The sequence below is a fragment of the Mesoplodon mirus genome (assembly GCF_964341445.2).
Source record: "Mesoplodon mirus genome assembly, chromosome: 8".
Lineage (NCBI taxonomy): Eukaryota > Metazoa > Chordata > Mammalia > Artiodactyla > Ziphiidae > Mesoplodon > Mesoplodon mirus.
Window position 1 is genome coordinate 99,421,932 of NC_138984.1, and position 17,230 is coordinate 99,439,161.

The 17,230-nt window shown below is 46.5% G+C and overlaps 2 protein-coding genes across 5 annotated transcripts in view; one reads left to right on the forward strand and one right to left on the reverse strand.

The window, feature by feature from the left end:
• WDR33 (WD repeat domain 33) overlaps positions 1-12,537 on the forward strand; it is a 105,800-nt gene extending 93,263 nt beyond the window's left edge. Inside the window, exons 17-24 of one of the 4 annotated variants that reach the window (XM_082630769.1) lie at positions 558-666; positions 1,942-2,043; positions 2,201-2,308; positions 3,883-4,321; positions 8,651-8,814; positions 8,923-9,015; positions 9,866-10,081; positions 11,985-12,537. In XM_082630769.1, coding sequence (XP_082486895.1) covers positions 558-666; positions 1,942-2,043; positions 2,201-2,308; positions 3,883-4,321; positions 8,651-8,814; positions 8,923-9,015; positions 9,866-10,081; positions 11,985-12,214 — 1,461 coding nt within the window. In that variant the 3' untranslated portion in view covers positions 12,215-12,537. The remainder of the gene's footprint in view (positions 1-557; positions 667-1,941; positions 2,044-2,200; positions 2,309-3,882; positions 4,322-8,650; positions 8,815-8,922; positions 9,016-9,865; positions 10,082-11,984) is intronic. The other 3 variants (XM_082630771.1, XM_082630770.1, XM_082630772.1) reach the window with 3 other exon arrangements.
• A 1,775-nt stretch (positions 12,538-14,312) lies between these two features.
• SFT2D3 (SFT2 domain containing 3) lies at positions 14,313-16,787 on the reverse strand. The gene has a single exon (XM_082630774.1). The coding sequence runs from the start codon at positions 16,778-16,780 to the stop codon at positions 16,124-16,126; it is 657 nt and encodes a 218-aa protein (XP_082486900.1). The 5' UTR covers positions 16,781-16,787; the 3' UTR covers positions 14,313-16,123.
• Positions 16,788-17,230: the final 443 nt, after the last annotated feature.

Genomic DNA, 17,230 nt, shown 5'->3' on the forward strand with positions numbered 1-17,230 from the left:
TGAGCACGGGGGAGTTAGACAGTAGAGGTTGGGGAGGGAAAGGAGAAAGCAGTGAGTGAACACCTTGCTCATCAGGAACCCCTTCTTACTCTCCTCCTCCCCGCCTTTTAAACCTGGCCATAGCCTCTTGAGAGGATGGATATTTTCTATAGCTGGAAAGGGGTCATGGTTGTGAGAGCAGAGTTTACCTGTCCTGGCGGGTTTCCAGGTCTTTACTTTTGCTAGAAGTTCCGCCTTTGTGCAGAGTGTTGTTGTTTTATGTTATGATTTCTGACTTTCCACTGAGGTTCTTGCTTGGCATTACAAGTAAAGATCTAGCTTTAAATAAAACTTATCAGCAGGTTTAAAATATAAGTGTTTCCTTTTATTATGGTCAGAGAAGTATCTCCTTTCCCCCAATTTAATGACAATTTTGCTATAATGTCACTAGGTATATATTTACTCCTGGAAGCTTTGGGGCAACCTAGTGTTTTTATCTTGTCACATTATGATACAATTGCTGTTCATGAAGCACAAGCCTTTGATTTCACACCCCCGCTTTAAAAACATCTTTTCAGGAAGGACAGAACGCAGGCCCCCCACCCCTGATACCAGGCCTAGGGCAGCAGGGAGCACAAGGTCGCATCCCCCCTCTTAACCCTGGACAAGGACCTGGCCCTAACAAAGGTAAATATCTGCTTGGCTGAATAAGAGATTATATTCTATCTCCTTTGGGTAAATCTTACAATAGTTTTACTGGTAAGTAATTGATAGACTGGTCATTTGAACCTCTAGGAAAAATAAGGCATAGTCAATTCAGGTAATAGCTTTGTCTTATGTTGTTTTCGTAGATTTGCTTTAGTTAGCCCAAATTCCGCCAGAGGAAACAGCTGCTCACTACCAGAAGTGGGCGGTGAAACCGCTTGGACAACCTCCAAGAGCAGGGCCTGGGCCACAGGCCGGCCTTGTCCATCTCCTGGGAATGGGAGTGGTTCCTATGCTAACTGAGTGCAAGCGTATGTTTTTAGCATCCCAGAGAGCTGAACTGTCTCAGTTTAAATTTTTGATGGGATAAAGAATTCAGAGATTTTGATGGTGTTTTTTTTTTTTTTTTTTGCGGTACGCGGGCCTCTCACTACTGCGGCCTCTTCCCTTGCGGAGCACAGGCTCCAGATGCGCAGGCTCAGCGGCCATGGCTCACGGGCCCAGCCGCTCCGCGGCATGTGGGATCTTCCCGGACCGGGGCACGAACCCGTGTCCCCCGCATCAGCAGGCGGACTCGCAACCACTGCGCCACCAGGGAAGCCCTGACGGTGTTTTTAATATCACCCCCTCCTCCCCTCAAATTGTGTCATATGTTGAATTCTTTAGCTGGTTACATTGTTCTGTACCCTTTGAAAAGAAGAAAGCCATGTACCAGTGTGTTGTGCCTCAGGTTGTTGATAACATGAAAAGCACCGAGATGAGAATTGTCAGTTTTGAGATGTGAGGCTCTGTGGAAGTTGAGTTACCCCTAAGGGTTGGAAGGGGGCACCCGCAGGAGCCACAGTCCCTGCTTTGCGAGGTGTTCAGCTCTCACACGTGCAAGAAGAGCTGGAGCGGGGCTGTGGTGAGTGGGCAGCTCCTGGATGGAGAGTCAGAGGGTGGGACCGGGAGGGAGTGCGGGTGGATGGAGTTGCACGTTCAGTGCGCCTTTTCACGGGGAGCAAGCCAGAGAATCCTGAGCATTGTGGAGGCGTCACTACAAAGAACTAGACCCCTTTTAATTTTTAACTGGCTAAGCCCACAGCACCTTGTGGTACATGTTAGGTTTCTTGCCCCCATTTGATCAGATTAAGAAAAGCCCTGGTCAGCATTTTCAGCCCTAGGACTTTGGGAATTTAAAGCTTAGTCCTGAATTTACCTGAGTTACTAGAGGTAGGAAAGGGAGAGATAAAGGAATTAGGAGAATGTTTATTTTAGTCTCATCCTATGGAAGCGGTGGCCAACAGGGAAAAAGAGAAAGCATCAAGAACCAATCTCTGGATTTGGGGACCCTAAGAAAAGAAGTCTGTTTCCCACAAGGTACAGCCATCAGCAAACCGAGAGCCTGCCTCTCTCCCTCTCCCCCACCTTGTGTCTGTCTCCACCTACTTCCCTCTCCTCCTTGCTCTTCTTCCCCTTTTCTCTTCACCCCGCCCCACCCCACCCCCATCTCTCTCTTCCTCCTTTCTCCTCCCAGGGACCAAAGGGAGAAGGGAGAGCCGAGAAAGTGGCCCCGCCGTCCCCTACTGGATTAAGCAGCGCCGCCGCCCGTCACCGGGGGCCACATCCCTTCTGATTTGTAGTGGTGGGTTTCTTTCTTTGGAGGAGCCAGGGTACTTTTAAGCAGGTAGAGGTAATGGGAGGATTATTATTCATAGGTAAGTTCGAATGGAATGTGTTCAGCTTCCTCAGGTCAAAGGTCTGCTGTGTCTGAGGTCACACGAAGTCCAAGCAACATGAGGTCAGAGAAGGCGCCACTAGCTGCAGGATCACACTGAGAAGTGAGGGGCTGTTTACCAGGAGGAGAGAAGCCTGGGGTATTTGAACAAAAAGGCAGCTTCGAAGGCGCTTTCCTCAGCATGGAGAGGACTGGTTTAATGGAAGGAAAGAAGGGAAGGTAGAGGGGACAGAGAAAGCTTAAAAGGAGAGAGAGTCCTTCTAATGGTGTAGTTTTATACTAAGATTTCCAAGTTGTTTAACCATGTTGAATGGTGAGGAGGAATTGAAGTGGCCAAGAGAAATGAGTGAAAAATGAGAGAGGAAGGATGTTAGAAGGGTAAGGATTATGGCCGACTGTGCTGTAAGGAAAGGAAGTTCGTCTTGATTGCCAGGGAAAAGCAGTAAAAGGCATGAGCTGGGCAAGTGGAGGAATTTCATTTTTTAAAGTTAGTTGTTTTAGAAGCAAGAGTGTCCCTTTGCTATCTACTTAAAAAAATATATTTGATTTAAATTGTATGTTGACAGAAAATAGGTGTACTTTTACAATGGCTGCAATAATTATTCAGTAGCCAGGAAAACACATCCCTTCAAAGTAAACTAAGTGTAACTGGCCTCTTTGCATTTTTATTCAGTACTCTGAATATAGTACATGTACTAAAATATTTTTTAAAAAATCTTTAGTGGGTTTCCAAGCTCTTATCTGCGAAGAATGGTGATGATATTATAGACGAGGGATATCATTCATAGAAAGGGACAGAAAAAGTGTTTATATAAACCCTGAAACTGAAGTACAGCAAGGCTGTTTGGTCCCCAAGCAGTTATTAGAGAGGCCCATGCTTCCATGTACCTTACAGAGGATTTTGTTAAGGATCAAAGTATGAGTTAACAAATCAACTTAAATGAACTAGGAGTGAAAGGAGAGACACCATGGCAGGGTAGGCCTGTGGCCCTGTGGTGAGCTTGCGGGCTTTTACAAACGCAGAGGTGAATTCCTTGTACTCGGCTTCCCGACTTTCGGCTTCCCGACTTTCGGCATGAATTTCCCCCGTTGCCTTCTCCCTGGGTATGGGGAGTGGGCCCAACAAAAACACTGAAGGAATGGGGGTAGGAGGGGAAGCCCGTTCTTAGGCCAGTGAGGCTCTCTTGTGTTTTCCAAATGAATCTTCATATCAACTGAGTTGCTCATCTCATTTGGGATTAATAATTCGCCCTAGGTCTAGTTGCTTAGCTAATGAGTGATGAAATCTGCACCCCCAAAACCCTTGTTCTTTTCATCATATGATGCCTGAGGGACGTTTGTCTTCTAAGTATGCTGGGAACCAAAAAGGGAAAACATTCTTAATAAAAGCATGCATTCTGAAATTTTAAGATGCTGAAAATCAGACCTACGTTGGCAGGATTCCTGGAAGACAAGGTAAAAATCCGTTTTGTTTCCTTTAGGTGACTCACGTGGCCCTCCGAACCATCACATGGGCCCAATGTCAGAGAGACGGCACGAGCAGAGCAGCGGGCCCGAGCACGGTCCCGAGAGGGGTCCTTTCCGGGGCGGCCAGGACTGCAGGGGTCCCCCTGATAGGCGCGGCCCTCACCCCGACTTCCCCGATGACTTCAGCAGACCAGATGACTTCCACCCTGACAAGCGCTTTGGCCACCGGTTACGTGAATTTGAGGGCCGAGGAGGACCTTTACCGCAAGAAGAGAAGTGGAGGCGTGGGGGCCCCGGGCCTCCGTTTCCTCCTGATCACAGGGAGTTCAGTGAGGGGGATGGCCGGGGCGCGGCCCGGGGCCCTCCAGGGGCCTGGGAAGGCCGCAGACCTGGAGACGAGCGCTTCCCCCGGGATCCTGAGGACCCACGGTTTCGAGGGCGCAGAGAAGAAAGGTGGGATGGATACTTCATGGGTCCGTTTCTTCTTCCCTGGAGCTTTCCACCTGTTCTCTCCACAAAAGTCTCTTTCCTCCGTCACCTGGGGAGAGAGTACCCTCCCCCCTCTAGGTTTCGTGTTTAGACTTAAAAATATGTATATGCCTTTAACATTTATATGGTTCTTTTTTGTCTCTACAATTTAGAAATCTTTTTCTTTTTGCTTATTACTTGGTCCTTTTAAACAGATAGATGGGTCAGTGTACTGTAAAGTTTCTTGGATTTGAATAGAAATCTCCAGGTTCTCTTGGTTAGAATGATGAAATATGAGACAGATATCTAGATTGAGAATAAAGGAATTATTGAGTAGATAGTTTCTGTGTAATTGCCTAAAGATCTTAACAAAATCCAATCAAACTGAAAAATAATCTTGCTATTAAATTAGGTTGAGGTCAGGCTTGAACACTCAACTTGCTTGGGATAACAAAAGGAAAAGAAGAAGTAGGGAGAAAAAAACAAGAATTAGTGAAATCTCAAGTGAGACTCAGAGTAATCAATGGTATAATAATTGAGTATTTACCTTGTGCCAGATGTTACTTCATTTAACTGTTAGAGTGAGTTGTGAGATAGGTGTTACTGCCAGCATTTACAGATAAGGGATGACATGGAGAGTCAGAGCAGTTCCTTGACTTTGGAAGGTCCCATAGGTGGTAAGTGTAAGAGCAGCTTCAGGCCTGGGCCGTCCGACTGCAGTGCCCAAGCTGTGCTGTCCAGCACTCCTGCCTTTCCTGCCTCAGTCCTCTCTCCTGTGTCTTTTCCCATCATACTTCTCGTGACTGTCGCTTGCAGGTAATTGAAGTAAGGGTTGGCAATCTCTGTTCTCACGGTGTGTGTTAGAAAAGAGTGGCTGATAAAATGGCCAGGAGGGTGAACTAGAGGGGTTAAAGGAAGCAGCTATCAGAGGGGAGTTTTTAATAAAAAGATTTAAGAGCTCTCTTAATGACATCCAAGTGTTCACAAGTCTGCAGGAAGCTCATTTCCAATGGCTTTGGCATCAGCATAACTTTCATTGAGTTCTTGAATCTCTGCATCTTGTGCAAAGTTTCAGATTTTACTGTGCTTCGGTTTGTCATATTTCATCTGTCAGTGACAGACCCACACCTAGACTCTTGTGCTGTTCCCAGCTTGTGCTCCTCTTCAGGTATGCCAAGCATGTCCTGTTCACGTAGTGCTTGCTTTTTCCTCCGCCTGGAGCACAGTCTCCCAGATGTTTGTGGCTCACTCCACTTAGATCTCTCCTCCTGTTCCTTTATTTTACCCTGCTTTATATTTCTGCATAGCACTTAGCACTGCTTGACATTAAGTGGTATACGTATTTCTGTATTGTAACTCCCAGAAGCACGGTAGCTTCCTGAAGGCAGGTCCTCAGAAACTAGAGCAGTAGTGGTGACGCCCTGTAGGTTCTCAGTAACTGTTGAATAAATGAATGTGTTAAAGGGGGAGATGTATTTGACAGGGTTCAGTTCACTAGGAGGTGTGCTACTCAGCTTGGGCTGCCATAGCAAATACCCGGACTGGGGGGCTGAAACAACAGAAATCAGTTTTCTCACAGTACTGGAGGCTAGAAGTCCCAGATCAAGGTCTAGCAGGGTGGGTTTCTGGTGAGACTTCTCTTCCTGGCTTGCAGACAGCCACCGTCTCCCTTTGTCCTTGCATGGTGGAAAGAGAGTGAGCAGGCTCTTGCTGGTATCTCTTCTTATCTGAGCCCATTGTGGGGCCCCATGCTGAGAACCTCATCTAACCTAAATAGCTCTCAGAGGCCCATTTCCAAAATCACCTTGGTGGATAGGGCTTCAACATGAATTTGGTGGAGGGGACGCAAACATTTAGTCCATAACAGGAACTGTTTTCTAATTAGGGCACATTAGACCCCCCCCTTTCCTTTTGTAGCTAGGGCAGTCGTATAATGGCTGCCTGGACAAGAAAAGAGTCCTGCCATGTGTGGGGAGTCTCCCCTGAATCCGTCTCAGGGGAGCAGCGCCCTCTGCTGATACTCTCCCTGCTCCACTTACCTCCCCGTGTCAGTTACACCCTCACCTTAGGTGGTTATTTCAGCCAGCGTCTGGGTCATACCCGCTTTGCTTGCAGAAGCATGGCTCATTAAGTTACCTCAGGACAGGAAGGGTATTAAAAAGGTAGCTAGTAGCTGGAACGGTGGAGTGAAAAAAGGAAAGCTCTTTTTACAGTAAAACACCAAGTTATAAATGGAGGAGGAGTGATAGAATTAGAAAATCACTTCTTTTAAGCACCCAGTGTCGTAATTGATTCAGGCAAGGATCATCAGTGGGGATGCTAAAAGCCACTGAGTAAAAAGATTGTGGAGAATCACCCATGCTGCCAAAATATCACCCTACAGATTACTTAATTGCAAAGGAGAAAATGTACCTTTGCAACAATGAGTTTTGTTGCCATACCACTTTGGCATCCTAAACAATGAGACAGACTGGCATCACTGTGAAGGTATAAGACGTTTTGCCAGAAGTGTTTTACCTGAATCTAATCATGAGGAAGCAATCACATGAATTCAAATTGTGGAACATTCTGTAAAACGAGCCATTTTGAAGGATGGATCCTTCAAAAATGTTGGGGCCTATCTCAGTAAAAATTTAAAAATAAATAAATAAATAAGTAAAGTCGAGGTCATGAAAGTTAAAACGCAGGGTGGGGGGGGACTGTTCTAGATTAAGGTAGACCAAAGGGACGTGACCACTAAATAATAGTGTGTGATGATGACTGAAATCTATAAAGACAACTGTAAAGGACGTTTTGAGGACAATTGGAGAAATTCAAGTTGGACTGTATATTAAATAATATTACATGTTATTTAGAGTGATAGTAGTGGTATTATGTAGGAGAAAGTCCTTGTTCTTAAATTTACTGAAGGATTTAGGGGTGAAGCATCATGTCACAACTGGTTTTGAAATGGTTTAGAAAATGAATTTATAAATAGATGGATAGAGAAAAGACAAAGGCTCATGTGGCAGAATCTTAAGAACTGATTAATTAATCGCAGTGAAAGATGTATGGGCATTTGTTGCTCTATACTTGCATCTTTACTGTAAGTTTGAAATTTTTCGAAATAAAATGTTGGAGTAAAATATAACTGAGTGGAAACTCAGGAAAAAGCAGAAGGCCTGGCCTGAGAGGAAGCCACGAGCAGGCAGTTCATGCAGATGGCCCAGGCCCTTTCCCCCTTCTGCTCCTTTCTCCAGTTTCCATGGCCTCTCCTGGGTGTTCACGTACCTTTCCTGCTGGCAGGCCCCTGTTCCTGCTTCCCCACAGGCTTCTGCTACAGCTCTGGCACCCCCTCATTAATGGTCCTGCTTTAGTAACACTCCTGGCTGACTTAGTTTCCCAGTTCCAGAATTTCTGAGAGGTGGTGAAATTCTCCACCAGCCCAGGCACCAGGTTGCCAGCTTGCCAGCGGGTGGGCTACCCATAAGCCAGAGGCCCTACCAGTACACCAGTCAGCTGTGGGCTGGGGCCATTGCTGAAGTTCATGGCCACCAGGCCTGCCCCTGAGTAGAGGTGGGCCGGGGCAGATGGCAGAGCAGATGCCCCAAAACAAGTCAGGTACAGTTAGCAGGCATGAATCTGTGCCCCCCTTTTTTCTGATTATATAAGTAGTATTCATTATAAAAACATAAATGGTAATATGAAAAGTATTTGGGAAGCAATGATAAAGAGCCTGGGCTGGGTGTCAAGACTGGCTGAGTTCAAATCCCAACACTTACTGTGTGTCCTTAAGTAAATGACTTAACCTCTCTGAGCCCCAGTGTACACATGGGTAGAATAGTAGTGTCAGTTTCTTTTCTTTTTCCTTTCTATTTTTTGGTGTGCTGCATGGCATGCAGGATCTTAGTTCCCTGACCAGGGATCGAACCCATGCCCCCTGCCATGGAAGCACAGAGTCTTAACCACTGGACTGCCAGGGAAGTAATAGTGTCCGTTTCATAAGGTGGTTATGAGGATAAAATGAAATGAAATAATACATGTAAAGCACTTGGCATGATATAAGCACCTAAAAAATGCTCACTGCTATTATTCCTAAAAGCCTAAAACAAAATTAAAATAACCCTACATTCTGGTACTTTTCCCTCTTGCCTGTTTTTACGTGCCATATTGGGATTGTAAAATGGGTACTTTAAAAAATACATACTTTTATTTTGTTTTTCTCCCATTTAACATTGTATCATATTTTCTCACATCATTATGCTTCTTTGAAACATGAACTGAGGACTACAAGGTATTCCATTAGGTGGATATTCTATTGTTTTTCCCTAACAGCTTCAGACGAGGAGCCCCCCCGAGACATGAGGGCCGTGCTCCCCCCAGAGGAAGGGATGGTTTTCCTGGTCCCGAAGACTTTGGACCAGAGGAGAATTTTGATGGTTCTGATGAAACAGCCCGAGGAAGAGATCTCAGAGGTCGAGGTCGGGGTACCCCACGAGGTGAGCTGAGAACCCCGGGTCTGGGAAGGACGGGTGGAGAGGTAGGTTGTTGTGGACACCCCTGAAATAGTCTGTGAGTGTGCGGCGTTGCTGTGTTCTGTTGTGTAGGAGGAAGGAAGGGTTTACTTCCCACTCCTGATGAGTTCCCTCGCTTTGAAGGAGGTCGGAAACCAGACTCCTGGGATGGAAATAGAGAGCCAGGTAAGGCAGTAGAGCTGCTTGTGGCTTAGGGTCCCACAGTTCACAGAGTGTGGTCTGAGGACTCTCCCAGGGGTCCACTGGGTTCTCTCTTTAGTGACTCACCTCTCCGTGGTAGGCCTCATTGTCTTCAACCCACATCTTCAACCCACAGTGTAGACTGAATGCAAGAGCAGATGGGAGAACCCAGCTTTCTCCTACTGAGCCAGATATTAAAGAGATTTGTCTAAATACCACTCTTTTCACTAAGTTGTTTTGTTTTTGGAAAGTATAGTTAAATGAACTAAAGTTTTCTCAGTCTTCATTTCTGATATGGCAAATGTTGTTAGAACTCTCGTAAATGAATTCTCTTTGGGATCCTCAATAATTTTTAAGAGTGTAAAGACACTCTGAAACTAAAAAGTCTGAGAACCACTTTTCTGGCCCTTCCCTGCCTCCTCTTATTTTAGGAGGTACGTTGATTTCTAATCTTGACCCTTTTTGTGTACTCATGATGTGACTAGGTATTCAGGAAATGTTTCTTTCATGAGTGAATATTGGTTTTTGAGTTGCCACTTCTTCTTTTTTTTTTTAATTAATTAATTTATTTATTCATTTTTGGCTGTGTTGGGTCTTTCTGTGCGAGGGCTTTCTCTAGTTGCGGCGAGCGGGGGTCACTCTTCATCGCGGCGCGCGGGCCTCTCACTATCACGGCCTCTCTTGTTGCGGAGCACAGGCTCCAGACGCACAGGCTCAGTAGATGGAGTTGCCATTTATTCTTAACAGTATAATTCCTGTCTGCTTTTAGTCACACTGTACTTTAATATGAGATGGTTAGATTCTTAGCCTTCTGGATCTGTGTTTTCTATATTAGGGCCAGGTCATGAACATTTCCGTGATGCTCCCCGCCCTGATCATCCCCCTCACGACGGTCATTCCCCAGCTAGCAGAGAACGGTCCTCTTCTCTCCAAGGCATGGACATGGCATCCCTACCACCCCGAAAGCGCCCCTGGCATGATGGGCCAGGAACCTCTGAGCATAGAGAAATGGAAGCCCCAGGGGGTCCTTCTGAGGATCGAGGAGGCAAAGGTAAGTGAGGCTGGTGATTTCAGCTCAGGAGCTACGGATGCCACAGCCCTGCCAAGAAGGCTGCAGGGGTCACGGGAAGCCTCATCTCCAGGCCAGCCCCATCCCAGTGTATGCCTGTTCTGTCTGTCCCCGACTGGGGTACTGGGGGTCCTTTCTCCACTCTACCCTCCAGGGCTTAGACTGTGCAAAGGCACATGTTCCCAGCTGTGGTACAGCCAGTTGGAGCTCTCAGTGGGTGACTGCAAGCTCAGCCTCTATGCAGTTCTTCTCCACTTGCTTCCAGGAATCTCTGGTTTGTTCACATTTTCCACTCCAGCTCTCTTTCAGTTTGCCCCAGTACTTTCTCTGCTGATCTCTGAGACTCTTGCTCTAATTGGCAAATGTGCTCTCTGGTAGTGGCTGCTCTGATACCTTGAAGGGTGTCCCCAGTGCCAGGAAGAATTGTCCTCTCTCAGGTTCTGTGGGTTTTTTTTAAGTCTGAACCCAGGAGGAATTTGGCTTATGCCCAGAGTCACAAAGACTTTGGGGAGTATGGTCTGGAAGGGGTTTTCTTTTCAGGCGGGCAGTGGATTATTTCTACTACTTGAAACTTTGGATCTTTATTTTAGAGGCAGCACTGACTTTTAGCCCAGAGCAGTAGCCACCAAATGCTAACTACAGCTGTGGTCTCAGGTTAGGCTGGGCCGTTGCACATATGGTGTACTTTGGAGGCTGCTGGAAAGACTGCCTGTGTGCCTCGACCTGTGCTCCACTCCTCAGTTCACCTGCCTCGTGGTTGTAGTCCCTTCCTTACAAAGTTCTGCCTTTTGTTCTCAATAGTTTGGTTCTTCTCAGTGCAAAGCCCTCAGAATTTACCTCGTGTCACCAGTAGATCCCCCCACCCAGGCGCTCATTTTGTTGCCAGTTGGGGTGGGCACTGGGGACACCTTTGTAGGTCCAGGGCTGAGGCCACGTGGCTAGTGTGGAAATGATGTCCTAGCTGACAGATTCTCTGCCAAGGTACCTTCAGGTGGTGCTCAGCCAAGGTACCTAGGCCGAGCTTTGTAAGAAAAGAAGCCAAAATGCCTTTGGCTATTTTGGCTAGCTTTCCTCACCTCATTGTCTTAGCTGGATTCAAATTCCATTCAAAAATTTAAGACGAAGTTGGCAGTGGTCTTCTGATAATGCATTATGGGAGATGTGTCCAAATCCGATCATCTCAAGACAAAAAATCTTAAAGGTCAGAATCTTAAAAGTCATTAAGATACCTAGAGGTTTGTGTGTCTAAGTCTGGTACAAATAAAACTATCCCTGGGAGAAGCACTAAAAGCCAGTGTTTTTCTTTTTGTGCTTTTGTTTTTCAAGAAATGTTTTATCTGGTTATTTAAAGGGAAATCAAAAGTGCTATATAGTTGTAGGATAATCATAGTAAACACTTATCCTGGTTAGAGCAATTGTAATAATTAACATCATCAACAGTTTGTATTTCTTAGTTGCTTCCAATGTTAAGTCAGTGCTTTTCAAACCTTCCCCTGGAATACCCCTGGTGGCGTAGGAGGGTGAAGATACACATCTCATGGACTGTAGGCATGGTCCATATGGTCGGTGACCTCCAGGAGGTGCTCCGTGTTTATCTCTTGGCTCCCTGTCAGTTCCGTCACAGCCTCGGGGAACACGTGTGTAGGTGAGGCTGAGGGGTGCACAGCCACAAGCCAGGGCAGGAGTGAGATGGTGGTCCAGAAAAGCAGAGGCACAGCTTTCAGTGCTCTGAGGGCTGTGCTTATGTCCTCAGAGCTCTGTTTTTTTTTTTTAAAAAAAGAAGTGTTCCACTGTCTGTCGTCATAGAGTAAAAGTTTGTACCAGGAGTTGTTAACAGTCTCTGATGGAAAAAAAAGTCACATGTAAAACCATTGTTTCGTTTCAGGCCGAGGGGGCCCTGGACCTTCTCAGAGAGTGCCAAAGTCCGGACGTTCCAGCTCCTTGGATGGAGATCACCATGATGGATACCACAGAGATGAACCTTTTGGGGGCCCTCCAGGCAGTGGTACCCCTTCTAGAGGGGGCCGGAGTGGCAGTAACTGGGGTAGAGGGAGTAACATGAACTCTGGCCCGCCAAGGCGAGGAGCTTCAAGGGGGGGTGGAAGGGGTCGGTAGAAGTTGGGGCTCAATACTCCTCGGCCTCTCTGGACAGTATTTAAGAACTTCTGTGGACTTTCCAAGAGAAACAAAAGGAAACCTGCACCGTGTAGCCCTGAACTCTTTCTGGGGCAGCTGAATCCCAGGAGCCCCTGATGTCTTCATGATGAAGAGACTGCTGCCAGAGTAGCTGGCTACCCAGAGTAGCTGGCTACCCACAGTAGCTGGCCTTGTTTTGTCCTGTCCACCCACACTGCCCTAAATCCCACGTGGGCTTGTGAAGATAAGAGCTGGAATTTTTTTTTCTTTTTTTTTTTTAAAGTGTCACAAGACATGGAACCTCCACAAATTTAAGTTCATGTCTAATTGGAAATTTGTTTCTATATGTACAGTTTGTCAGAGAAAAAGTTGTTTTTGTATGAATACAGAATGTGATTTACGCAAGAATTAACAGAAAACAACTAGTCGTCAAGTGCTTGCCTTAAGGAAACCCTTAGCTTCCATTGCATCTAGTTTGCTGAGGGGTGTACAATTATTGCTTATATTTGTGAGCATACTTGATGGGAATCTCTAAGTCATCTAAAGTCATCTGTGAACTTTTTGTTTTTAAACAAATTCTTATCTAGCCATTGTCACACTTATTTCTGTAGTAGAGTGAAAAATACTTCAAAACTGTAACAAGGTTTGAAGTAGATTCAAAGCCTTATGATTAGTTAGATCTACTCTGGCAGATGGAAAATTATACACTGGAGAAAAAAAAATCTGGATGTCCAAGTAGGGGTCTTACTAGGCTGCATCTCCTAGTAATCACACCATAGACTTGAATTGCCTTTTTCTGATGAGAGGAACTTGACATAAACCAGAAATCAACTATACATACCTCCTGAATACTGTAAATCATTTCACAAATGGTTCTAAGTTGAAAAGGAATGGATCAAAATCTCTCTTAGAACAGTTGTGCAAAACTTAAATAATTTCTTCCTCTTCCACACTAGCTATGTGGAAACACCAATTTTTAAGGCAGAGGATTGTTCCAACTTAAAGTAAGCCAGGAAGTTCTCATCCACAACAAATTCCTTTAGTTTTAAATAAATGGAACATTTGGCCCAGTTTGAATTGAAAGCCAAAAGTTCAGTTTGAGATAACTCCAGCATACTTTCTATACTCACCCCTTACTTTGTTTTTATAAAAAGAAAGCTTTTATTATTCAAAGGACTGTCCTGTGGCCACCCTAACATCTCATTACTTTGCCAGCTTCAGTTTGGCATAGGAGAAAAGTTTCCTTGACAAATTTAGTGGTGCTGGAAAGTGTCAGTAGTTGCTTAGGAAAGGGATACTGACATAGTTGGAGAGTATATAAAAAACTCCTGATTCTACATTAATTTAAAAAATGGTAAGTGCTAAGTTATCTCTGCAGATAAAATGTTGACACCACACACACTGCTTTTTTAGGGTGTTAGAACCTAGAGACTACAAGAGATTTTCTCTTTTCTTTGCAACTTAAAAAACATCCTATTGATCAGCACTTTGTTCTAAACACATGTTTAGTAGACTCAGGATTGCTTTAGGTTTGAGGATATTCCTTTTTTTTTTTTTTTTTTTTTTTTGGAGTACGCAGGCCTCTCACTGTTGTGGCCTCTCCCGTTGTGGAGCACAGGCTCCGGACACGCAGGCTCAGCGGCCATGGCTCACGGGCCCAGCCGCTCCGCGGCATGTGGGATCTTCCCGGACCGGGGCATGGACCCATGTCCCCTGCATCGGCAGGCGGACTCAACCACTGCGCCACCAGGGAAGCCCTGAGAATATTCATTTGCCCTCCACTGGTATAGCTTAAAAAGAAGTTGTAATCAAATTCTAAGAAGCTAAAAAGGGATCCAGAGAGCAAACCCATACAGAGATTTAGGCTCCTTTTTTCTGAGATTTATGTGGTAAGAACTTTATCATAACATTCCAAGGCTTTAACTTGAAAACAGTGCCTCAGTAAGCAGATAACCAGATCACATTTTGAGAATGAATTCATTTAGAGAAAACTGAAAACTCAACATTATATATTAATTACTTAGTAATGCATTACTTAGTTAAGTGATGCATTTTAAAGTATCACTGTCAAAATACATACAAGATGTTGTGCTTTGAATTTTATTAAAGCTTAGATTTCCAAACAGTGAATTCTTGAAAAAATGATGGGAAAACAATTTTTAAAAATACAGTATAATGAACATAAAAGCCAACACTGTGAAATCTTCAGCCATGCAAACTGTAGAGAAATTTAGAACTAGAATGCAGATTTAACAAGGGGGTAGAAAGAGCAGCCAATGGTACATTTTCCAGTCACTCCCCCAAAACAGTGGATTTGCTTTTACAAACACCCCCTTGGTTGTTCCTCTTGAGGTAAGTAACCCTATTTACTGAGAGGGGAACAAGGAAGCATTCTTAGAGAATATGGGGGGCTGGGGTAAGTCTACAGTGTGGATGTTGGTCACTTTAGTGTCCACTTCTTGAAGCAGGGCTTAGGACACTGATAAAAATCTAAATTTTGAGGTTGGACAAAGGGGTAGGGCTCTACTGCTGCCTGACAGCCAGTTTCGGCAACACTGGAATCCAGCCCCAGGAGACAATTATTTTCAAATCGTGCACTTCAACATACAGAAAAGTGGTTCACAACCTGAGATGGAAAAGGAATCATCTGGAGAGCTCGAAAAAAATGCTGATGCCTGGCTCCCACCCCCACTGCCGCAGAGACAGACTGAGTTGATCTGAGGTAATTCTCATGTGAACGGAGAACCACTGGTGTAGGATTTAAACATTTTAAATAGTTTACTTCCTAGTTAATATACAGCTAGTGACAAAACATGTAGTTTTCTGGACTCATCAGAATATTGAGCCCATATTTTCTGGCAATAAATTAAGTAAGAAGGTCCTAAACAAAAGTGCCAAACCTAAAATGAAGGAAATTTGGCAATCAGATATGAAAAGCATCTTACATTGCATGAAGATCAGACTGTAAAGTGTAAATTATAGTTAAAAAGCAGATCATAAAATTAGGAATGAAAAAAATTAGGCCTTGTAGAAATCCATGGTTTCCATCAAATAGGGAAACCGCACGTAGAATCATCTGTCTCCCAGGAGTCCCCTAGCTCAGTTCTGCCCACGGACCTCGCACAGCATTTACATGCACCTTACTGGGTACTTCTTACAGGATGCTTCTTGGTCCATCGCTTTCCTCATCTAATACAGAATCAATTTTCCTTTAATTTTATAAGGCACCATGTTTACAACGCCACTAAAAGTAGAAAAAACTGAGATAAACCGTCTTAACTAAAGTACTTTAAAAAATTCTGGTGGCTAAAGTCAGTATTTATTTTGATAACTCTTATGGATCCACTCACATTGAAGAACACGGAAAAATAATTTCCAAGAGCCGAAGAGAACAAGTTTACTGTAGCTAAGCTACTACAGTCTACCACTGGATTTTTTAAAGTGACAAAATGTGGAACAGAAGTCTGAGAAAAGTAATAAGGGCAGTTAACTAAAACGGAAGAGCTAGTGTTCTTTTTCTTTTTCAACTGAGTGTAAACTAAGACCACGGTTAACGCAAAAGCAATTTATCATAAATGCTTCACAGTATATCACCAACTCGAGGACAAAATTTAGTTCTCATAGCACTTGCTGCTGAGTATAGCACAAAACGCTGAACTTGAGGAGCTTCCGAAACAGCTCATATCTCAGTTTTACAACGGCTGCTCAGTTTACAGATTTCGCTGGCACTGTAAAGGAGCAGCCTTTGCCCCGCGCGCTCTGGTAACAGCGGGCGCAGTCCTTGGCATGGCGAGCGTTGGGCCCCTGGGCCGGCTGCGTGTGGCCTCCCGACGGCGCGTCGCGGGGGCAGACTCTGCGTCCTTTCCGATGGCGCGGGCCCCAGGCCTCTCACACGGGGAGCGCCTTGGCGAGGGTGGCGCCCGGGCCCAAGCGCCCAAGCGCCATGCGCAGCGCGGTGCCCGCTCCGCGGGGGAGCAAACCCAACAGCACGGCGAGCAGCGCAGCCACCTGCGCGCAGGCGCCCAGCGCCGTGAGCAACGTGCTGCGCAGACCCAGCGCCGCGTACAGCGTAGCACCCAGCGCGGCCACGTAGAGCAGCGCGGGCCGCGACGGCGCCTCCTCGCCGCGCAACAGGCGTCCGCACGCTGCACCGCCTCGCAGGAGCGTGCCGCCCGCTAGCGCCAGCGCCGAGCCCAGCGACCACAGCAGCGCGAACTTGCGGGCGCGCAGCAGCAACACTGGCGCGTAGAGTGCGGCCAGGCCGAAGCAGAGCGCGGCCAGCAGCAGGCAAACGCCGCTCGCCGCCAGCCGCTGAGCGCGCGTCACTCTCGGCATGCACGTCGGTCCCGCCGCCGTCGTCGGCTCCGCGGAGCTCCGCGCCCACGTCCAGCGCAGGCCCGCGCGACCGAGCCACGCCCCCGCCGGCCCGGCCCCGGCCGTGGTCTCCTCCGCCTCTCCCGCGTCGAGCAGCGGCTCGGCGGCCGCCGGCCCGCCTGCTTTCCCCTGCGCCAGATACTCCTGCAGTTGGCGGTGGAGGTCCGCCATCTTGGGCGGGCGCCGGGAAGGGGGGGGCTGCCGCCCACTTCCGGTTTTGCTCGGTCGCCGTTGGAAGCGGTCGGCCCTCGGTCGGCTGTTGGTCGGCCTTGGCGGAAGGGGCGGGGCCTGCGGCTCGGCAGCTTCAGCTGCCTCCGCTGGCCCCGGGGCTGGGGGCTCTCCTGGGCCCTGTGCGTTTACCCTCCTAGCCCCGGACCTTGTCCTGTGTCCGGTGTAGGCGCTGTGAGGGCCTGGATAAATCATGGCAGCATTAAAAGTTAGTTGGGGGGTGTGAGTCGGTGTGGTTATAAAGGAACTTGAAGGAAACTTAACGTGTCTTGACCTTATGGATGTCAGTATCCTGTTGTGATACTGTGTTATAGCTTTTCAAGATGCTGCTATTGGGGGAAAATGGGGAAAGGGTACACGGGATCTACATATTTCTTAAAACCATGCTAATCT

Bases quoted from the DNA above. Each gene is read 5' to 3' on its own strand.
- SFT2D3 (XM_082630774.1), bottom strand. From the start codon at position 16,780: ATGGCGGACCTCCACCGCCAACTGCAGGAGTATCTGGCGCAGGGGAAA.